Raw genomic sequence first — 22281 nt, 5'->3', positions numbered from 1 at the left:
CAATGCCCAGCGATCTCTGGGGAGGAGAGCGATTCCAGACATGGCTTACATGGCTGTAGTGACCATGGGGAAGGGGGGTCATCTTCCATGCATGTCTTTCGGCTCATATAACGCCCCCCAAGGCGTGTACAAGAGGTGCCTCTCAGGAAAGACAAGGGAAGTGAAGGCTGGAACCCTCCACACGCCATCCCGACAGCCCCAGGGGGCTCCCTCTCGTGAGGAGCACCCCAAAACTTCCGCCCCACTGGAAGAAGGGGGTGTGTCCCAGGAGAAGCTGATGTGCTGCACCTGGGGGCCCCAGCCTCTTTTCCACCCCTCCCCTCCAGCAGGGAGGACCACTGTAGGATACGCCAGCAGCTGTCCGTGACCGGGGGTGGGGCTCAGTGGGGCACCACGTGCACCCCCTCCAAATACTCATCCTGGGAAGTTCCAATGCGAGCAGGACGCGGCCTTCCAGGCTCCACCTCCCACCTGGGCAGAACTGAATGAGCGGTGCAGCCCGACCTGTCCAGATTCCCACAAGGGCAGCTGTGGCTACTTCGCAGTTACCTTTGGTCCTGGTAAACCCAGGTGGGTGCAAAACGGCCGCTTGGTGTCACAGAAGAGATGAGCATCCCGATGCAGAGCTTCATGAAATATTCTCCAAATACCATTTATCAATATGGATATTTAACTTAGATACCGATCTGATGTTTATCAAACATCAACAGCAGTTTTTGCTTGTGGTCCAGAGCGGGACTGCTGTGGGTGAACCGCAGAGGAGGTGGCAGGAATTAAAAGACCTCCGTCAGCCCCTCAAAGAAATGGAGCTCCTGGAGGCAGCGGCTCAATTCTGCCACTGGGCCTGACCCTGGCAGCCCGGGCACCTGCAGAGCGCTCAGACCAGCCTTGCCCCACAGCAGGGGATGGGGCCCTGGTGGGCTTTCACTGGGGCAAACCGGGCGCCTGCAGTGACAATGCCCGACTTCCCAGCAGAGACCCTCAGAAGCGCCCGAGAGCACCCCAGTTTCCCAAGCCCCCACTTGCCCCTCTGCCATCCACTGCCCCGAGGGGACAGGGTGGCCCACGTGCTTCATCTGGGAAGGAGGGGAAACCCAGTTCCCCTTTGGGTGGACGATGGAGCAGAGGGTTGCTCTTTAGCCCAGTGGGGTTTTCCAACTGCCCCCTCTCCCCGCTGCTGTTTGGTTACAGGAAACTCCAGCACACACACACGCACACACACACACGCACACACCCATGGTGGGCTGATCAGCTTGCCCTCCGCACAGACCTTCGTGAGACACACGCTCCTGTTTCGTGCAACGGATTTGGATGCCAATTTTATTGGCGAGACTCGCTGTGCCAAGGGAGCCCCTTGTTCTTTGCAGGCCGCCCCCTTGCTCTGCTCAGGGCTCCCGCGTCCTTTTGGCCCCCAGGGCTGCTGCAGGGGGTGCCCATCGAGGCCCCGCCTCCCTCAGGTGGGTTCTTCCCTGCCCCGAGCTCAGCCCCTGGCCCCCCTTTCCAGGCCAGCTGGCCCCCTTCCCAGAGTCCTCCTCCTCCTCCTCCTCCTCCTCCTCAGGACCCATCTTCGCCCAGGCGTCCTCTTCCCCCAGGAGGCCGCCCTCTTTGGGGGCACTTCTGACCCATCAAAGCGTCTCCAAGCAGCCGCCCGCCCACCCGCAGGTGCTGCTGAAGGGCCGGGCAGCAAGGTGTGCCCAGCACAGGTGGCTGCAGCCTACGCAGGCCCCGGGCCTCGGCTTCTGGCCCGGCCAGCCTGGGGCACGAGGCCCCTGCGAGCCCAAAGAGGGCGCCCTCTCAGCCCAGGATGGGGAGGGCCAGAAGCAGCCCTGCTGCCCATCCCCCCCTTCCCCAACCTGTCTGCTCCTGCCAGCAATCCATCCCGCCCCACCCACCCCCAGCAGGTGCCCTCCCAGCTTGCCCAGGGGTGGCTCAGCACAGGGGGTGTTCTCGGCACCTCCTCCTCCTCCTCCTCCTCCTCCTCCACCTGGGAATCCAGCAGCAGCAAAAGCTCCAGGTCTGCAGCAGAGCCAGGCACCTCGGGGTGCTTGGTGCCCTTTGACCCTGCGTGGGAAGGGAGGGGTTAGCTGCCCTTCGAGGGCCCCCGAAAGAGGGTCCCTCCGCCTCTCCCCTGCCCCCTCCTTACCCCCGAGGGCCTTCAGGGCCACGTGCAGGGAGATGCCCAGCAGGCAAACGGCAAAGCCCAACCAGTTCAGGACAGTGAGCTGGTCTCCCATCAGGTGGGCCGCCAGGAACAGCGTGAAGACTTCCTGGGGACAAGGCAGCGCGTCAACGCACAGCAGCCCAGGCTGGCCCGAGCCCCACCCCCCTTTGCCAGAGGCAGCTGGGGGTGTGTGTGTGTGATCGGACAGGTCCCACTGCCGGGGGTCCCCCTTACAGCCCTCAGAGGCACCCAGCTCCTTGGCCCCTTTACTGCTTTCCCAGAAGTGTGGCTCCCATGGAGCTCCTGGGCTTGGAGGGAGTGGGCCGGGCCTCCCCTTCCCGCCACAGATGCACCTTCCACAGATGGTTGGGTGGGAAGAAGGGAGCGCAGACAGCCGGCCCTTGAGGCCCGCAGACCCACTGAGGGGAGGGGAGGCCGGGAAAGAGCCCCCCCCCTCCAATACCTTGAAGATCCCCGATATGGAGAAGGTGAGGCTGGAGGTCCTGGATACCAGGAGAAACTCGGAGAAGCCCAGCCCGAAGGCCAGCACCCCTCCCAGCGCCAACTTCCCCAGCAGCTCCAGCAGCAGCTGCTCCTCGTGGAAACGGAACAGCTTCTCGGAGGCAGACAAGGGCAGACCTGGGGAAACAGGGAGGGCGGGAGTGGGGGGCTTGCTTGCAGGCCCAGACCCACCACCGGCTCACCCAGAGGCAAATCCTGGAGTTTGGGGGGGCAGGCAAGGCCTCCCGCAATACAGTCAGTCAGGAGGAAGGCCTTTCCTGCTGCTCCTTCCTGTGGGAGGCCACAGGCTGCCATGTCCGTCACGGCCTCCGCCCTTCCCTGGGCTCCCACAGTAGCTGGGCAACCCCAGGAAATCCGCGTCTTAAGCCTCCGGCCAGGCGATGGGACTTCTGGGACGTTGCCCAGGATCCCTCCCGAACACGCCCTACGCCGCCTCCTAACAGCTTCCTACTCAAGCAACTTGGGGTGGCCGCCTGAGGTCATTGCTCTCCCCCGCCCGCCACCCCCACCCCGGGGCAGGCTGCTGACCTTCAAACACGGCAAAGAGGGGGAAGAGGCTGAGGAACATGGCCGGCTGCAGGTGGAACATGGTGTCGATGGGGTTCTGGAGTCCTGCAAGGGAAGGGAAGGGCAGCAGCCGGTCAGGGGGAGGGAGGGAGGGAGCCCTTCCCCCAGCCCCCAGCCACACACTCACCCAGCTCCTCCTTTTGCAGGAGGATCTGCGTCCGTGTCCAGCGCACGCCCCCCAGGAAGGAGGCGCCCAGCACCATGGCAAAGCCCTCGGCCTCAAACTGGGTGGACTTGTAGGTGAACAAGAAGAGGCCCCCGGCGATGAGCAGGACCACCAGCACCAGGGCGGCTCTCTGGCAAGAGACGGAGGAGCAGCAACAGCAGCAGCGTCACCCCACGGCTGAGGGCAGAGGCGGGCAGGGCTGCTCCTCCGGCCCCGGAACCCCAAGGCTGCGGGGGGGGGGAGGGGGTGTCTCACCGGCTCCTCCAGCTTGAAGATCAGCGAGAAGAGGAGGATGAAGAGGACAGCCGAGGACTTGGTCATGGTGTAGCTGCCGGGCCGGGAGGGAGGGTGAGGGGCGCGCCTGGAGGCAACCCGGCCTTTCCCCCCCCCGCACCGGGCGCCCCACCCCCCCAGCCAGCCTCCCCGGGGCCGCCCGGCACTCACAGGGAGACGGTGATGTAGAGGAAGCTCCAGTTGCTCAGCCCCACGTCCAGGGCGGTGGACAGCGCTGCGGGCGAGCGGGAGAGACGCCGTCAGGAGAGCCCCGCTGGGTCCCGGCGAGAGCGCCCACCCCACCCGCCCCCGCCGCTCACCTGTTGGGCCCACCTGGCGCAGGTAGGCGGGCCAGGGCAAGAGGGCGCGCCCGGCGGCGGCGGCGGCGGCGTGGGGAGGGCGGCGGCGGCGGGAGCAGCGCCTGGCCAGCCCCGAGAGAGCGCGAAGATGACCAGCAGGTGCAGCAGCGTCATGAACAGCGGGAAGGCGAAGCTCTGCGCGGAAGGGAGGCCACGCGGTGAGCCGGCGCCCGGCTGAGCCTTCCCCCGAGCCCCGCCCCCCCGCCCCCACCTTCATGAGCCACTTGTTGTAGAAGGTGATGCCGATGGAGAAGCCGTAGTAGAGCAGCACCAGCCCCGCCGCCCGCGCCGCCGCCCGCGCCCCGGCCATCGCGCCGCGCGGAAGAGCCCCGGCCCCGCCCCCCGGCCCACAGAGGCCGCGCGGCTAGAGCGCCCGGCCGCCCCCAGCGCCCCCTGCCGACCGCGGCGCAAAGAAGAGGCTGCAGCCCGGCTGGAGCGGGGAACGAGCTTTAATGCGGGCGGGGGGGGAGAGCGCGCCAGGTCCAGCCGACGCCCCGCGACCGCCCCCCCGCCAGTCCGGGAGCCCGCAGCGGGCGGCGGCTCAGGCGTAGTGGTAGACGAAGTCGTAGCTGCTGGGCTCCTTGGGGACGGGCGGGGGCTCCTCCGGGATCTGGACGTTCTCCAGGTCCAGCAGGCGCAGCTTCATCTCCATGCTGAGCAGCGTGTCCAGGTCGCTCTTGGTCAGCTCGCTCGCCATGTCCTTCCCCAGCAGGGCGTTGAGGCCGTCGATCCAGATGCAGAACTGGGGGAACCGAGAGAGCGTCTCAGGCTGGGCAGCGAGGGGGCCCCTGCGAAGACCCTCCCACGGCTTCCGGGCCGGCGCCTGAGGATACCCCGGAGGGTGCAAACCGCAGCCCGGGAAGTTGCCTCCCTTTGGAAACAAGCACCCGAGGGCAGGACGGGGCAGGTGGGAGGGATCCACCTAGTTCGACTAGCAACGGGGCTGCTCTAAGGGCCTGGGGGGGGGGGTGGCTTTCGCCCCCTTAGTCTTGGTCGAATCCCAGGGAGCGAGAGGATGGGGTGGTTGAAAGGGCTGCCCTCTCCAGTCTTGGCCATTTCTGGAGGGAGGGGCAGCCGATGCCAGAACCAGGGGAATCAGAGCTAGAGGGAAGGGCTCCCCTCCAGGATGGCTGGGGGGGCTGCCCCAGAGCCATGGGCTCTCCTGGCTGGGTCGTCTGGGGGGCTGGGGGGCTGGAGGAAGAGACTCCCAGGCAGGAAAAGCACCTATTTGCACAACGGCCGCTAAGCCTGCCCTCTTCATGACCACCAGGCGGGTCACAGTCACCAAGCGGCTCCTGTTCAGGAGGCAGCTGTAAATCCATGGGAGGCTGCTGATGCAGAAGGCTCCACCTTAGTTCAGCCTGGCGGGAGAAGCGGCCTCCCACCTCCTGCTTGTCAGCCAAAACAGGCGGGGCAGGGAAGGCCTTGGCTCTCCACACCCACCACCCACCACCTTGAAAGCTGCAGAAAGCGCATTTCGCCCGCTTGCAGCTCCCACCCATCCTCTTGGCTGGCACAACCACCCAGGACTCTCCAGGCAGCCCCAAGAGGGAAGGAAGCGCTTTGATTCTTACCCTCAGCAGGGGCGGACCAGATGGCCTCCAGAGCCCCCTCCAACTCTGGCCCTCTCAGCACAGCTGCCCCCCCACACACACACACAGCCACGAAGGCCGCTCCCTTGGGCAGGGAACTTTGGCCGGGGAAGGACAGCCCTGGAGGGATCCCCCAGCTGTCACCTTCTGCTCACCTCGTATTTATTGGGTGCGATAAAGTTCAGGGCCTCGTCCGGCTCATAAAGGATGGAGAAAGCCAGTTCCAGGGCCTCCTTGGGGATGGGGAGAGAAGAGGGGGGGAGGAGGGGAGGGGCAGCAGGCCTCTACCTCCCCCCCCGGGCAGGGGCCTTGGGGGGGGCTCCCTGGGACGCCCCTACCTTGTTCTGCTTCAGTGCCCCCTTCTCCTTCATGTGCGGGCAGTCTTTCCCGGTGAGGACGGCCTTGATGTCTGCCACGGGACTAAAGGAAGAGGGGCCGCAATCACGCCCGGCCCGCGCAAAGGCCCATCTGGACAGAGCCCCCCAGCCCCTCCCACCCCCCAGCCTACTCTTCTCCTGCAGCGACTCCAGGGCCACCCCTCCCTGGGCGTTCTCCTCCAGGTCCCCGTAGTGGAGCGTCTTGTGGTTCAGGGCCAGGCGGCAGTGCCAGAAGCGCTCTGCAAGGCAGGGGAACGGTCTCGGCAAGGGTCCCCCGAGAGAGGGCCCCCTCCTCCGTTGCCACGGGGCCCCCCACCCCCGCTCACCTTGCCTCCTCCGGTTGCCCATTTTACGGAAGCTGCTCCCCTCGCAGAGGCGGTTCAGGCGCTGCTGCTTGATGAGCTCCAGGATCTCCGGCTGGATCTTCTCCCGCAGCTCCCTGGGGAAAGCCGCCCAGCAGGCACATCAGAGGGGTGGGGGGAGTCCCCCATGCCCCCCCCCACCTCCTCCCCAGGCACTCACACGATGGGCGGGGACTGGAAGTCGTCCTGGCTCATCCGCTCCGACTGGCGCAGGCGGAGCACCTCCGAGTAGCCCAGGCTGCGCAGCTTGCCCTTAAACTGGTCCAGGGAGGGCGGCTTGGTGGGTAGAGCCCGGGTGATCTGCTCCCGCACCACCTGCATCACCTGGGGGAGGAGGGGGGGGAGGGCAGTGGCATTGCGGGGCTGCAGAGGGAGGCGGCGGGGGCCAGGCTGGGCGGGGGAGGCACGCAGACCCACCTTGTGGAAATCCTCGACTGTCGCCCGCATCTCCTTCCAGGTCCTGTTCAGCAGCTGGATGCAGATGGCGAAGAGCTCCTCCAGGGCCTGGTCGTGCGTGAAGAACATGGGGTGGTAGTCGTTCCGGCCCTCGTTGGCTGGGCAGAGGCGGGGAGGAAGGGGGCTGTCAGAGCGGCCGGGGAGGCCCCCTTTTCCCCAGGCTGAGCTTTGGGAAGGAGGGAGGAAGGGGGGTCTAGGGCAAATATTCCCAGGCTGCCAGGAGGCCTCAGCAGAAAAGCACCAGGAAGGGCAGTTGGGGTACGCGAGAAGCTACGCAAAAGTGTCGCAACGTCCCACAGGGCTTCTCACAGGCGCCCCGAGACTCGCATTATGAGGCTCTGGGTGGCAAAGCAGAGCTTTTACCTTTCTGACGGGAGTGAATGGGGCCCCTTCGCCGACCAAGGGCAGCTCAACAGCCGTCCTGGCCCAAACTGCGCCCACCCACCCACACCCCGCCACCCTGGGGCTGCCACCAGTTGGGCACCCTGCGGGGCTCGGAGGAGGAGGAGGGGGAAGCAGCTGATCAGAGAGCAGCGCCTGCTCTGGCCCCGAGCAGCTCGGCCTCCACCGGACTCCGCTTACGAAGTTCTCCAATCTGCAGGATCTCGCAGAGCACCTTGGTGAGCTCGATGGCGCTGCGGCCAAAGGGGCAGGCGTGTTTGTCCTCTGGGCTGCTGTTCTCCAGGACGATCTGTGTGGAGGGAAGAGAGGCCCAGAGTGAGGGGGGGGGCTGCCTGCGCAGCTCCTCCACTGGGGGCAGCTGGGCCCCTTACTCGGATGTAGGCGTCCTGGTGGTGTTGGGCCAAGTAGAGCATGTTGTCCAAGGCCAGCATGCCGGGCGGGGTCTGGAGGAAGTCCAGGGCAGGATTGACGGGGTTCTGCGGGAACAAATCGGTCTCTCTTGGCCCCTGGCCTGGAAGCTCAGCCGGCCAGCCCTCTCCTGCACCCCCTCTCCCAGCCCCACCCACCGTGAAGCCCAGCAGCTTGTAGTCCCTCGTGTAAATGGCCTTGCGCTTCTCTGCTCCGCCACCAGGGGTGCTGCCACCGCTCTCAGCCTCGGCCTCAAAGGCGATCCTGCGCAGCTCGAAGAGGACGTCCCGCTGGGCCTGCTTGGGACAGGGGGGGCGGTGAGCCTGGGTGGCGATGGCGGCAGAAGCAGCCAAACCCCTGCCCCGAAGGCCACACGGGGCTGCCGTGCCCACCACCTGGTCGCTGGGGTCCATTTTCGTCATCATCCGCTCCTCCCGGAGGTTGAGAGTCAGGACCTGCAGCACGTACAGCTGGTGGGCCATCTCGGTCTTGATGGGACGGTTTCCGCGGATGACGTGCTGGGTTGGGAGGGGAGGGAGGAGAGCGTGAAGGCGGTGAGCAGGAGCAGCCCCCACCGCCTCGCAGTGCTCGGCCGGCCCAGGGCAAGGGGTCCCTTGCAGCAGGGGTCCCCAACCACGGTCCGCGGACCGGTACCGTCCGTGGAACAAATCCTACCGGGCCGCTGGTTTGCTGGGCGCCGCCATCTTGTTTTGATGAAAAAGTGCTTCCGGTGAGCTCACCGGAAGCACTTTTTCATCAAAACAAGATGGCGGCGCCCAGCTGATGCCGGTACCGGGCCGCGGCATAAAAAAGGTTGGGGACCACTGCCTTGCAGGGTTGTCAGGCCTGACCGAAGGGAAGATGGCCGATGGACGGCAGCACTGACCCCAAAGCCTTACCGTCAGGATGGCCAAACGCAGCTGCTTCTGGGCGGAGGCATCGGCCATCTCCTGCCAGGAAGGAAAAAGTGGGGGTGGGGGGTGGGAGGGAGGGAGGTGGAAGGGCCACCTTCCGGGCCTCCCCCCACCTGCGCTGCTCCCCGCCCACCAGGGAAGCAAAGACCCCACAGCGGGAGTAAACTCCTGCCCCTGTGGCCCCCCTGCTCCTCACTGCACCCCAACCCCCTGAAGGAGGATACCCGGACCCGGCCGGGCCTCCCTTCCCTGGACTTACAGTGCAGGGCAGGTCTAGCGGGCTAGCAAGATGGTCCTGGGGGCGGAAAGCAGAAACAGGCACAAAAGGAGCAGATGACGGAATCAGCAGTCGGGGGAGGTGGGGGGGCACACAGCCTTTCACAGGAGACGGAGGGAGGGGGTGCAAGCACAGACGCCCAAGGCCAGCCCTCTCCCCCGGTCCCTGCCAGGCCGGCCACCTACCTGCCTCTTGTCCTCGGGAGCCTTCAGGAAGAGGGCGTTGATCAGGGCTACGGCGTACGTCTGGATCTCCTGGTTGGAGCTGCCGGGAGAGCCAGAGGGAGAAGGCGTCCAGCTCCTCCTGCCCTGCCGGGGGTGGGGGTTGGGTGCGGGGCAGGCCAGGAGGAGCCCCCAGCCCTGGGACACTCACACTTGGAGGTGGGAGAGGAGCTGCCCCACCGTGACCTCCTCCGCGACCTTCTGATAGAGCGCCTGGCTGTTCAGCACCAGGCTCTCCAGGATGGCCAGGGAGCGCTGCAGGATGGAGACGTCCACCCTCGGCTGGCTCACGTACCCTGCGATCTGCCGGCAGAGCAAACCCCCCGTCAGCCCCAGCCCGGTTCCCCAGGACAGCCCCAATCCCACCCCAGCGGACGGACGGACGGCACCTGCTTGATGAAGCTGACGGAGACCGTGTCCCAGGAGACGAGGCCGTGGTCCATGAGCTCCAAGAAGGCAGTCAGAGTGAAGGCCAGCATCTCGCCACAGCTGCAGGGGAAGGCGCCAACCGCCCCGTCAGCTGCTCGGCCCTTTCCCAGCAGCCCCTTCGGCTCTTCTCCGACGTGGCCGGGCTGGCCCAAACGGCCAAGGGCCGCGGAGGGGGCCACCCTGCTGCCTGGGGGCTCCAGAAGACACGGGCCCTGGCCTAGGCTGCCGAGTCCAGCCAGGGAAGCCCCTGAGCTCACCCTCCACGGCCACTAGGCGGCTCCCTTTTCCTGGGACGAGCCACCCTTCCCCAACAGGCTGCCTCCATGCTCCTCCTGGCATCCCCTGGAGAGCCAGCCGCCCCTCTCCCCAGCAGGGAGGCCTGGGAGCAACCAGAGGCTCAATCCTCTGCTGGAAGGGGAACCTCTGGCCAAAGGTGCAGGAGCCCTGGTGAAGGCCGGGGGAGAGGGGGAGAAGAGCAGCCGGGCGCTTACTGAGGGAGGAGCTTGGAGCTGCCCTCCACCAGCCGGGTGAGCACCGCGATGCCATCCATGTTGATGAACTCGGTGGCGAACGTGACGTCTGCCGAGAGCTTGGCCAGTTCCTTCATGGCCTCTAGGCGGCCCCTCCAAGGTGGAGGCCTGGGTCCGATCCATCAGTTGGCGGGCAGCCCTGGACTGGAAAGGAGGCATCGGGAGCCCCTCCCCATCTCGCTCGGGAGGCAGGGAGCCAGAGCAGGCCCTCCCCACTGCCCCTGGCGAGGGGGGGAGGAAAGAGAGCCCCACCCCCCCCAAGCTGCATCCAGAAGGGCCAGCAGCAGCCACCCAAACCTACTGGGGAAACCGCCAACCGGAGGATGGTGCCATTCTTGATGTCGCCACGAGTCTGCAGTGCACAAAAACAAAGCTGCTTAACACTGGGGTGTGTGTGTGTGTGTGTGTGTGGTGTGTGCGTGTGCATGTGTTGGACTCTAGGACCGCAAAAGTGGGGGGCACCTACCTGTTCCGTTATGTAGAGCTGGGCTCCGTCAGCATAGCGCAGGGTGTGGCATTCAGGGTTAGGCAGGGACCACCTGCAAGGGGGCCGCGACAGGAAAGGCGTTTGAGCCTCCATGCCTGGGCGGTCCTTCACCTGGGAGGGAGCCCCAGGCGGGGGGGGGAGGCTGAACTGGCCGGCTGGCTGGCACACTCACCCGTCACAGACTTCCTTGATGATGGAGACCAGGGGCCGCTTCTGCGAAGGGCGAGAATCGTGAACTAGGCGGCTTCCCTGGACCAAGCTCCCCCGTTGGGGCTCCCTGTCCAGGCCCCACTCCTGCCAATACTTGGGCAGCCTTCACTCAAGACCTGCCCCCTCTCTCACCTGGTCAAATTCCAGCAACTGGGCATTGGCGCCAGGCCACTCCACAGCCACCTTGACAATGTCCGGCGGGGGCGGCATCTCCCGAGAGAGCCAGCTCTCTCGCTAGCAGCAGAGACCGTCCCTCAAACCTGCCATGGCAGAAAAGGGTTGGCAGGCAGGCTGCTTTTCCACCGCAGGAGCCTCCGGCCCAAACCACAGGCCCTTCCTTGGCCAGCCCCAGCCCAGGGGTGGGTGGAGGGCCTGGGCTGGTTGCACACCTGTTCTCTGGGCCCCACCCGGCACTTGCAGCGGCTTCCTACATACAGCTGAAGCAACGGGACTGCAGGCATTTCAGAGGAGCACATAGAATGGAGGGTGGGGGGCATTGGCTAGGATACCTTCTGACCAGCTGGGTCCCCTCAGGAAACTCCCCGCTCGAGAGGAAGGCGGGGGGGGGGCTGAATGGGGGGGGAATGGCAGCATCCGGAATTCAGGGGGTGACTGAAGCCAAGAAGAGCCATTCCGGGGCTTCAGAAGTGGAACAAGCGGAGAATCCCACCCCCACTCAGGGGGACCTGCAAGCGCAGATCCAGAACCCCCCCCCCCGTTGATGGGGAGGGGAGGCCTAACAAACCCAGGGAAACTCTTGCAAACCCTCTTCTGATGGGCTTCCCTCAAATGGCTTGAAATAATTTCCTCAGCTCTGCAGCAGGACTCCAAAACTGAAGGTCCATTTGGACTTCAGCCTCACTGCACGTCGGGCAACACAGACGCTGTTGCAGAGCCCCGCCCTTCACACTTCTGCCAGTCTTCCCCTTCTGGTTTGGGGGGGGGGAAGCGTTGGAGGCGCAAGCAGCAGAGCGCAGGCCTGGCTTCCACTTTTCTTTGCACCTGCCTGGCTCTTCTTCCCTGACTGTTTACCTGCTGGGTTTTGCAGTATTTATCCGTTGCATCACACAAACATCAATACCGCCTCACTCCATTGGCAGCTGCTTCTTTTTGTCACTCAAATGCCCTTACTTTCCGCCTGCCTCCCAACAGGAAGTTGGATCGACCAATCAGCAGGGCAAGATGCGCATCTCCACGTAGGGCATCGCTGAGGCCTGGGAGGCATGCGCACGGTTGGCCCGCGTTCAGCCTGTGCTTCCCCATCAACCCCTTCGCAGTGCAGGTATGCCTGGATGTTGTGCACAAGTCTAAATCAAGCTGAAGTCAACTGGGCTAATCTGCCCAGCTGGCCCCCCACGAAAAAGGGCTGGAGAGAAGACTTCCTCCTCCTCCTCCTCCTCTGACCCACTTCCAGAACCGGCAGGACAGCTCGTGCCTTCCAGCGATGATGGGCCGAATGTCAGCAGTTTGTTGGCTCCTCGGGGGGAAGGGGCCCCAGATGGCACAGGGGCATTTCGAAACAACCCCTTTGGAGCCAGCAGCACTAACTCCCCACTAAATAAATAGGGGACATTTTTGCTGGAAGCCCCAAGTGGATGCGTTGATGAGAACTCACCGGTGTGTTATGGGACAGACGAATGTCAACCCATCTTAAATCTAAGATTTACCAGACAACCAACGGCCGGGTTGCACTGTAATGGCACTGAATGCTGGGCAGCAACAACAGGGACCGAAAGCTCCCTCCATGCCACGAAAATGCGAAGGCTCCATTGGATATGGCGCACCTATCTCCCTTCTCGACCGCATCACCAATGACACCATCCGACAACATTTTGGTGTGAGAAAAGGCCAACTCTGCTGATATGGACACGTCCAGAGAGCAGCACCTTCCACCGTGGCCGAGACTGCCTCTAACAGCTAGAAGACGATGGCTGCCGACCTCGCAGGCGTCCAAAACAGAGATGGCAAGACAACTTCAGCAGAGACACGCAAGCCGTGGGCCTGCGCCCTGAAGACCCCGATGGCCATGCAGAGGCGCTCAATGACCCCAAAAGCGGACGCTGCACCTGCGGGATACGCTAGGAAGATGGTTGCTGGAAGCCCCAATAGAGGAGACGAGGCGGAGGGAAGCAACACACAGGAAGCACGTAGAAGGGTTAGCGTCTTGCTCTTTGTTACTATTAAATCACATTTCCCTACTCCAAAACACTTTTGACCCCCATGATAAAAAGCAATAAAATCAGCAGGTCACCAGAAATGCCTGAATGGCAGACGCCGCAGAGCAATTTGGGCTCCTATTCAAGAACATTAGACAACGGCTAAAGTCCGCAGAACACAATGAACCAGGACCTAATCAAATGAGCTACCGAAGAGGAGACAGAGAAGAGCGCTGTGTTGGGCAGCTGCACTTCCTAGGCATGAAATTGACTGGATGAAGCCCACATCCAGCCAAGGACAGGCGCCATTCCCATTTCACACGCTTAGCCTATCGGACCCCTTGAGGCTGGAGACAGTAGAAGGGGAAGCAAAGAAGAGCAGCAGCAGCCGCCGCCAGGCCCTGCAGGGATGAGAACAGCCACCATCGGGCCCAAGAGCCTCTTCTTACCAGGCGCTGGGAAAGGGCCTACTGGGCTCAGCTGCTTGGAGGTGTTTTAGTCGAAAGGAAAACACTCTTTTGGAGCAGGGACCATCTGGACAGGCTGGGGAAAAGCCAGGACCAAGACTTCCCGTGCTTTGGCTCAGCTCCTGACATCAAGGAGAGCAAAGGTAGCTCTTAAGTGGAGAAGATCCTCCTCTTTCAGGCGGAGAGCATCCCTCCCACAAGACAGACAACGCCAGCTCCATTTCTAGGAAATGTTCTGCACCCCTAAACTATGAGGATTTCATCCGCTCTCCAGGGGTGGGGGGCGGTTAAAAAAAGAATTTGTGTGTTCTGTTGATTACAACTTAGTAACTTACGACTACGAAGGTGCAAACAGAGCAAAGCTTGAGAAGGAAAAAAGAAATGCACCAAAATGGATAGGACAACGGAAGAACAATCAAGTGTCAACACCCAAAGGGACCTGCGGGTGAAACTGGGTGGCTGGAGGGGAACGATGGGGAGGGGGGAGCTCCACCCCAAGAGAAACAAAGCAGAAGCAGGAGGGGCAGGAGGAGGAGGAGGAGGTTACCTACCTAGAGCAGTGGTCGCCAACTGGTGGGCCACGGCCCACCGGTGGGTCTTGAGAAAATTTTGGTGGGCCACAGAGAAATCTCACCCCAAGAGCACCCCCCCCAAAGCAATTAATCCAGGCTGCGCAGAAAAAAAAGGCTGCACCGCCCACATGGCCCGCGGGAACCCTCCCCGCCCACTCACTCCTGACCCAGCAAACTTGCCTGCTAAAAATGCTATTTTTCCTTTTTCCGACCATCATCTGTTCTGCTGTGCCAGGAGATTTAGATTAGCTAGGAAGCAGGAAATGGTTGGATTTCTTGCTTTCTAGCTAGTCTTTAGATCTAGCTAGTCTTTAGATCTTTAGCTCTGCTTCCCTTAGGACTGAAGGTTTGCTTGCAAGCAAATTCAGTAGACTCACTGCAAGCAAAATTGAGAGACTGAGCTAGCCGATAGCAGATAGATCGATCACTGAATGATTCTGTGAGCAACTCAATCTGCCCACTTTTGGGTAAAAAATGCTTTTTTTATAAAAAATTCAATATTTACATACATGGTGTGTTATGAGTTAATTTTGTCAGTTTGCTTGCTAGTGAATTTTATGAGTTTGCTTGCAAGCAAATTTTATGTGACAGATTGAGCTAGCTGATGGCAGATAGATAGATCTCTGAATGAATCTGTGATTCTGTGAGCAACTCAATCTGCCTGCCTGCTTTGCCTGATTTTGGGTAAAAGTTGCTCTTTTTAAAATAAAAAATGCAACATTTATATAAATATTTATAACATTTACATACAAGCCATGCCCAGCCAGTCACATGACCAAGCCACACCCACAAATTAGGCCACACCCACAGAGCCAGTTAGTGGTCCCTGGGATCTAAAATTATGAGTTTGGTGGTCCCTGAGGTCCAAAAGGTTGGCGACCCCTGGACTAGAGGAGGGGGGGGAGGTCAGGAGGAGCTGCAGCTCAACCGGAGCAGCTGGCCAGGAATGCCAGGAGGAGAGGCCCGGGCTTGCTCAGGGCCCTCCGGACTGGATGGGGGGTCTGCCCGCGGCTTTCGGGAATATGAGGCCGCAAGGGGGAACCGGTGACGCCCGAGATTGCCCTGCAAGCGACGCCGCCGTCTCCCTGGAGCCCCCGCGACCCCCGGTGTCCCCCCCGTGCCCTCTCCGCAGGGACAGCCTCCCTCCTCCCCAAGACCCCGAGGGATCCCCTGGCTGGACCCCTCCTCCCCCGCGGGGGAGGGGAGGAGGAGTCCGTTCTCCGGGCCTGGCGCGGCGCCCTCTCCCGCCGCCGCCGGGCCTCCGTTCCCCACCGGCGCCTTTGAGCCGAGGCCGTCCGGACAGCGCGGCCCAGTTCGCCTCCCCTCCGGCGCCAGGACCCTCCGCTGCGGCGGCCCGGGGATGAAGCCAGGCGGGGCGCCAACCCGCGCGGCCTCCGCGGAAACCCTGACCGCGTCCTCACCTGCCCGGAACGCCGCCCGGGGGAAGGGGGCTGGGCGGGGGCGGCGATGCCAGGCGGCTCTCCCGCCGCTCTGGGCTCGGCGCTCCTCCCGGGCTCGGCTCCGCCCGCTCCGCGACTCCCCGTCGACCTTCCGCCCTCTCGGTCCTGCCTCTCCCGCGGATTGGAAGAGGGCCCCCCAGCGCCCTCTCCCATTGGTGGATCGGCAAGGCCGTCGCCGAAGGACCGGCTGTCATGGAAACCGCGGCGTCGCTCCGGCCCGGCGGCCGCCGCGGGGGAGAGGTCTTCGGGACCGGAAGTTGTGCTTCCTTCCGGTTCCGGCGGAAGCGGGCGAGCGTTGGCGGTTCGCGAGGCGGCGGGAAGCGCGGTGGTCGAGAAAGGAGACGCGACGCCGCCACCATGGTGAGGCCGGGCCCGGCGGGGGCCCCGGTGTGTGGGGGGAAGAGGGGCAAACCGGGCCGCCTCCCCCTCGGCCGCCCGCTGACCGCCCCTCCTTCTCCCCGCAGACGGTGGGCAAGAGCAGCAAGATGCTGCAGCACATCGACTACCGCATGCGGTGCATCCTGCAGGACGGGCGCGTCTTCATCGGCACCTTCAAGGCCTTCGACAAGCACATGAACCTCATCCTGTGCGACTGCGACGAGTTCCGCAAGATCAAGTGAGCGCCGCCGCCCGGAGGGTGGGAGAGGCTGGTGGGGAGACCGTCCGTCCATCGGCGCCGACCTTCCGCCCTTTTTCCTGCCAGGCCCAAGAACTCCAAGCAGCCCGAGCGGGAGGAGAAGCGCGTGCTGGGCCTGGTGCTGCTCCGCGGCGAGAACCTGGTCTCCATGACCGTGGAGGGGCCGCCCCCCAAGGACGTAAGCCGGGGGGGGGCGGGTCTCCGAGCTCCTCACAGGAGCCCTGCGGGGGCTTCAAGCTGGCCTTCCTTCGGGCGCTGGGAGGGCGGGGGGCTGACTTGAATGGCCCCCAGTGGTTGAGAGGTGGAGGTGAAAACCTCCCCGGGAGGATCCAGGCCAGGCCGCGGGAGGAGCGGCCGAGCGGCTGTGCTGAGAGAGTCCCGTGGGTTTTGGGCCCCAAGCGCCTTGCGAAGGATGCTGCCAGGTGACTCTTTGGCCCTTTTCTTCCAGACCGGCATTGCTCGCGTGCCACTGGCTGGGGCAGCAGGAGGACCCGGTGTCGGCAGAGCGGCTGGACGAGGCGTCCCAGCTGGGGCTCCCATGCCTCAAGCGCCTGCAGGTTTGGCCGGTCCTGTGCGTGGGGTTGGTGGACCATCCCAACAGGTGAGCTCGACTCGGGCACAGGGCGCTGCTTTGGAGCCTTGCCACCTCCTCTCCTGGTGGACGTGGGCAGAGATGAGTCTCTGAACTGCCTTTTCATTACAGGTAATGACGCCTCAGAGCCGAGGGACAGTTGCTGCTGCCGCTGCCGCTGCCACTGCCAGTATAGCGGGAGCCCCGACTCAATACGCACCAGGCCGTGGAGGCCCTCCCCTCCCATGGGAAGAGGCACTCCCCCTCCAGGTGAGTTTTGACTAAGCCGCCCCCCTCCCCCCACCCCTTTTTGGTACCAGAGCCGACAGGACCTGTGATGAAGGATAGTGTCTGAGCATTGCTGTGAGGAGCCATTGTCAAAGCAGGATTACTCTGAGGTCTCTGCTGGACTAGGAGGCAGAAGGGGAGGGACTGCCATTTGCTGATGCTTCTGCTTTTCTGCTCCAGGAATGATGGGGCCCCCTCCTGGTATGAGACCACCCATGGGCCCCCCTATGGGGATGCCACCAGGCCGTGGCTCACCAATGGGGATGCCGCCACCGGGAATGAGGCCGCCACCTCCTGGCATGAGAGGTAAGTCGTCTTCTGGTGGAGTATGTTGAATTCTGAGAGAAGCTGCCAAAACTGTCTTGTTCTTTGACTCAATCAGAGAGGCCGTTGCAATAGCCAGGGCGAAAACAAATGGCTCAGTAGTGCTACGGTGTTCTTACGGCTGCAGGTAATTGTGACTCTTGTTTCCAGGTCCCCCCCCTCCTGGCATGCGCCCGCCTAGGCCTTGACACCCATGCTGAACCCAGCGGAACTCACAGGGGGCCAATCTTGTTGATCACAAGATAGCAGGAGCAGGACTAGCTGTGTACGTACGTGATGTTTTTTGATGTCATGTTGCCCTTTCCAATAAAACGTTTGCTATTTCTTCTTGTGGTGTCAATGTAAGGCGTGTTTGGGAAAAGAACACGTGGACAGTGTTTTGGGACTGAAGCTGCTTCAGCTCTGACTGGATGGTGGGGAATTGGAAAACGCTAAAGAAGCTTCTGGGATGAGAAGTGAAATGTCTATAAGGAGAAATCAAGGAAGTCCAGTTGTCTCTTGAAAAAAGAACTTTTGGGACAACCATGGCCTGGATGACTGAGAATCTCCTTAGACGTTTCGGGACTGAATATTTTTGGATACCTTGGCTGCCTGAAGCCCATCCCCAAGATGGAGGGCTTGCTTCCATGGCACTTGCCTGAAGTAATATAGGGCCTCCTCTTTGAGCAGGGGGGGGGGGGGGTATTTATTTATTTAATTTATATTGCTGCCTATTCGCCATTGGCGACTGGGGGCGGCTTACACAATGTAAAACCATATTTAAAACAAAATAAACAATAAAAAACAATAAAAACTAATCAAAAGAATCAAATTAATAAAGTACAATAGAACAAAATCTGGAAAAAAAATGGGAAAAAAATCACCTCCCTCCTCCTGCCCCGATGACAGCAGATCATAATTGCCATTTGATGGGCTCCATCCCACTCTGGGTTCCCCAGGCCCGCTGGCAAAACCAGGTCTTCAGTGCCTTCCAAAAGAGTGCTAGAGTGGGGGGCGTTCTAATCTCTGGAGGGATGATGTTCCAGAGAGAGGGAGCCACCACGGAGAAGGCCCTTCTTCTGGGCCCCACCAGGTGTATCTCCTTCAGGGGTGGGACCCGCAACATTCCCTGCCTCCTCGCTCTGATGGGTCGGGTAGATGTGACCGGCAAGAGAGGGTCCCTCAGATCACCTGGTCTCAAGACACGAAGGGCTTTAAAGGTGACAACCAGCACCTTGAATTGCACCCGGAAGCAAATCGACAGCCAAGGCAGCACCTGCAGGAGAGGTGGCACATGTGCACACTGGGGGCTGCACAGGCCCTCCTGGCCACGATTGCCACCTGCTCTTCGAACAGGAGTCGTGAGTTCAGGAAAGCCCCCAGATTATGCACAGGGTCTGTTTGGGGCAGTGCTACCCCATCCAAGACTAAAGATGGTAATTCTCCCTGAGCCAACGAACTTCAAACCCGGAGCCACTCAGTCGTGTAAGGGTTTAGTTTCAACCCGTTGCTCCCCATCCAGCCCCTAACAGCCTCCAGGCACTGCGAGAGGGAGGACATGGCAACACTTAACTCACCACGGGCCGAGACATACAGCTGAGTCTCATCAGCATATTGGTGATACCTCAGTCCATGGTGACGGATGATCTCACCCAGTGGCTTCATATAAATGTGGAACAGGCATGGGGAGCGTAGCGAGCCCTGCAGAACCCTGTAAAGCAGTGGGTGAGGGCTGGATCTCTCCCCTCTTATCAACACTGACTGAGAGCAGCTGCAGAGGAAGTGAACCAAGACAGCGCAAGGCCTCCCACTCCCATCCCCGAAGGTGCCCCAGGAGATCCCCGTGGTCAATGGTATCGAAAGCTGGGAGGTCAAGTAGAGCAAGGATGGATGCACTACTGCCATCCTGCTCCCGCCAGAAATCATCCAAAGGTGCGACCAATGCTGTTTCTGTCCCAAATCCAGGCCTGAATCCTGACTGGTAGGGGTTGAGACAACCCGTTTCATCCAGAAACCTCTGGAGCTGCTGCGCGGCCACCTCAACAACCTTCCCCCAAAAGGGAAGATTGGAGACAGGTCAGAAATTATCCAACCGGGTGAGTCCAGTGATGGCTTCTTAAGAAGAGGGCAGACCACAGCCTCCCTAAAGTATTGGGGCACCGTCCCCTCCTATAGGGAAGCATTAACCACCGCCAGAGTCCACCCGCCTGTCACCTGGGAAGCTTTCACAAGCCAGGAGGGACATGGGTCTAAAACACAGGTGTTTGTGCGCATACTCCCTAGGATCCTGTCCACTTCCTCAGGAGCAACAGGGTCAAACCGTTCCGATAACAGGGCAAGAACCTGCCTCAGGAGCTTCAGCAACCACACCGGCATTTAACTGGGAACGAAGTCGAGCGATTTTGTCTTCCAGAAAACCCACAAATTCCTCAGTGCGCCCCTTCAGGTGGACCTCAATCTCCTCTAGGAGGCGGTGGCTGTTAGGGTTTTGAGGATTAACCCCTAGAAGAGTATTGCAGCAGTAGTCAAACCAGGCAGCCAAAGGAGAGCGGAAGGGCCCCAGAGTATACACACACTGAACACAAACACTGTTTGTAGTTTAAATAGTTTTTAATCCAGTTAGAGTTTAAGCATTGTCATTCAGTCCATTAAGTCATTCACAGTATTTCCATCCAGTAAGACTCACTAGTATAGTCCAAGTTAAGAGTCCTTGCAATATCTTTATCAGCCGATAAAGATATCTTCTCCTCCTCCGGTTTCACTCTCCAGAGAAACAAACGCTGGATATTCAGTAGAATTACGCAGTAAATCATCAAACAGTAGCAAACAATAACAGTTCAGTCACAGGCACTCACAGTCAGTAATCTCAGTTAGTCGCAGTAAGACACAGTTAATCGCAGCAGCAACACAGTAACAGCAAGACACAGTTACAGACAGTAAGCTTTCCAGCTTCTAATGCTTCCTTATATTGTAACTTCTAACCGCACCTTAATCGGCTAATTGCCTGCTGCATTTTGCTTAAAGTGATAAGCACTTAAACCATGATATCTAAGTTTTATATATTTATTCACCCAAACCATATTTGGTATCAATGTTATACCTAACAGTGGCTCACCTTAAAGAGGGTCGCTGGGCGGTTATCTGCAGACACAATGAGCGTGGAGAAAGATTTACATTTCACCTCAGGAATCACCCCAAGGCAGGCCTTAGTAGCAGCTCTCACCCATGTTTGATCGAGTTCATCTCCAGTCTTCCGCCAGCGGTGCTCCAGATGTTATGCGTTTCATCCCTCAGTTCCTCTTTATACCACGGGGCACCGAGAGGTCTACGGGTGAGGAGGTCGCAAGGGTGCAATCCTATCCACAGCCTCAGTCACCTCCCTATTCCAGTCAGCTGGACTGCATAATAGATCTGCAGCTATAACCCCCAACCTTTGAGGTACCAGGGACCAGATCTATGGATAAAGGTTTTTCTGCAGACTGGAGTGGTTTTGGCATGCTGCCTGCATCCCATGGATGGGGCTTCGTTTGCACAACCCAGTTGCTGGCATGCCACGAACTGAGGGATGGGGACCTGGCCTAGATGATCTCCAAGGTTCCTTCCAACTCCTGTTAAAGAGGCTAGGAGAAAAGGTCTTTGCCTCCATGTGCTGGCAAGTTCACCACATTAAGTGAAATCAACACTATTTGGCTCTCAATTCCATCACCCATGGTATGTTAGCAGTGTGGGGTCTCTGCTGGTTCAGAACATTTGGAAGTCATAACTGAATGGATCAGACACATATTCCACTTTAAAACTGTAAATTAACAAACTCCACATGACGGTTATGTCATATTTTCCATCTGTCTTTTGAAAAAGTGATAGGTACAGAAATACCTGAGCCTGAAAGAGAGAGAAGTGGGCCTGGGGTGAATGACTGCCAGTCTCAGGCCAAGCAGTGTCAAAACTCTCACAGATCATCGTCTCAGGGTTGAAATTAGGGGGTCCTTGGTGCTCTCTGTTCTTGGTGGCTTTCTTGTAAATGTTTCGTGACCCAACTAGGCATCGTCTTCACTGAACATGGAAATGACTGCAAGGAAACCAAGCCCAGAGAGCTCCATGGTGTCAAAACAAGCAGCATTTTCATGGTATGGAAGCCCCACGTTGAAGGCCCAGCGGTTTCTGCTAAGCACCCACAAAATCTGTCAGGGCTCTCCCTCCACAGTTCTCCATATGGGTGCAACCACAGGTACGGCTAGACTTTCACCAGAGTAATTCTGGATGTTACCTTGGTGCTTATAGTTAGGAAGTGAACAAAGCCTTGGCTGAAACTCTGATCCTTAAATCAGTCCGTTTATGGTGGGAGAACTTAAGATTTATTTACAGCTCAGCTGTTAGGAATATGAGTCACCTAACAGCTATTTGGGTTAGAAATATATAAACCAGGATAAACATTTTAAAACTCTTTATCTTTAAGAAAATGCAAAACTGTAATTGGGTGTGGTCTCTCAAACAGCCATAAGATGGAGCCAGAAACCTGGGTTGTTTAGTCTTCGACTCAGAAGAGAGTGAATCTCTGTTCCCTTCTGTTGGAAAGTATTGCTGTTCCTCCATTTTTCCTAATTGACTGATATTTCTGGATTTAATGTAAGTCTGTTACTGAACTGTTTTTTGACACTGGACTTTGATATTTGGATTATCCCTGGACTAAAAACTGACTGATCTTACCTGTGAATGACTTTGGACTTTGCTTAAACCTTTACTGAAAGTAAAACCCTACATTTACTGTACAGTGTATGTGTGTTCTGTGTGTGTATTAGTCAAACACTACTCTCTATACGTCTCCCAGTATGCGTTCATTCTCCTAACGGGGAATTACCTCAACATCAGCCTTTAGGTTTTGTCATAGGAATAGAATTCCAGTGCAGCCCACTAGCCCTGATACTTCCTGGGCCAACAATGCCCAGCGCACAATCCTCCTCCAGGTGTTCCACTGCACAATCCACACTGGCTAGAGCTCTCGGCAGTGGGACACGTTCCCCATAAACCCTGGGAAATTAAATTGAGCCGAACGCCTCTTCCGCTGATCAAATTCCTCAGGAACCTATGTTGCTTTGCTGCTGTAAAAGCCACAG

General features: G+C 59.9%; 3 protein-coding genes across 13 annotated transcripts; 1 reads left to right on the top strand and 2 right to left on the bottom strand.

The window, feature by feature from the left end:
* Nucleotides 1-1292: 1292 nt before the first annotated feature.
* SLC35H1 (solute carrier family 35 member H1) lies at nt 1293-4392 on the bottom strand. Of its 2 annotated transcripts, XM_026687486.2 has the most exons (9): nt 4260-4392; nt 4010-4183; nt 3861-3924; nt 3672-3744; nt 3378-3546; nt 3212-3295; nt 2625-2800; nt 2144-2267; nt 1293-2061 (listed from the first exon to the last, which is right to left on the bottom strand). In XM_026687486.2, the coding sequence occupies exons 4-9, from the start codon at nt 3735-3737 to the stop codon at nt 1715-1717; spliced, it is 966 nt and encodes a 321-aa protein (XP_026543271.2). In that variant the 5' UTR covers nt 3738-3744; nt 3861-3924; nt 4010-4183; nt 4260-4392; the 3' UTR covers nt 1293-1714. The 2 variants fall into 2 exon arrangements, with proteins under 2 accessions (XP_026543271.2, XP_087815195.1); XM_087959069.1 differs by lacking the exon at nt 3672-3744.
* A 91-nt stretch (nt 4393-4483) lies between these two features.
* ELMO2 (engulfment and cell motility 2) lies at nt 4484-15440 on the bottom strand. 10 transcript variants are annotated; one of them, XM_087959059.1, is made up of 22 exons: nt 15330-15440; nt 10846-10973; nt 10676-10716; nt 10483-10555; nt 10318-10368; nt 9978-10160; nt 9447-9546; nt 9209-9360; nt 9022-9100; nt 8819-8854; nt 8545-8595; nt 8041-8163; nt 7804-7944; nt 7609-7713; nt 7418-7526; nt 6797-6933; nt 6540-6703; nt 6344-6456; nt 6137-6256; nt 5979-6049; nt 5796-5873; nt 4484-4790 (listed from the first exon to the last, which is right to left on the bottom strand). In XM_087959059.1, the coding sequence occupies exons 6-22, from the start codon at nt 10091-10093 to the stop codon at nt 4590-4592; spliced, it is 1896 nt and encodes a 631-aa protein (XP_087815185.1). In that variant the 5' UTR covers nt 10094-10160; nt 10318-10368; nt 10483-10555; nt 10676-10716; nt 10846-10973; nt 15330-15440; the 3' UTR covers nt 4484-4589. The 10 variants fall into 10 exon arrangements, with proteins under 10 accessions (XP_087815185.1, XP_087815186.1, XP_087815192.1 ...); XM_087959060.1 differs by having other exon boundaries at nt 7804-7941; XM_087959066.1 differs by lacking the exon at nt 15330-15440 and adding an exon at nt 11223-11325 and having other exon boundaries at nt 7804-7941.
* A 194-nt stretch (nt 15441-15634) lies between these two features.
* LOC113425354 (small nuclear ribonucleoprotein-associated protein B') lies at nt 15635-17512 on the top strand. The gene is given in 8 exon segments (XM_026687487.2): nt 15635-15728; nt 15833-15984; nt 16072-16183; nt 16454-16606; nt 16709-16811; nt 16814-16846; nt 17045-17170; nt 17339-17512. Coding segments are annotated over 8 exon segments (720 nt in total). The 5' UTR covers nt 15635-15725; the 3' UTR covers nt 17377-17512.
* The last annotated feature ends 4769 nt before the right edge of the window (nt 17513-22281 follow it).

Source organism: Notechis scutatus, chromosome 3 (genome assembly GCF_049901735.1).
Source record: "Notechis scutatus isolate UNSWTSFEM ecotype Mainland chromosome 3, rNotScu1.2, whole genome shotgun sequence".
NCBI lineage: Eukaryota > Metazoa > Chordata > Lepidosauria > Squamata > Elapidae > Notechis > Notechis scutatus.
The sequence above is the reverse complement of the archived record's forward strand: the minus strand, read 5'-3'. Positions and strand labels throughout refer to the sequence as shown.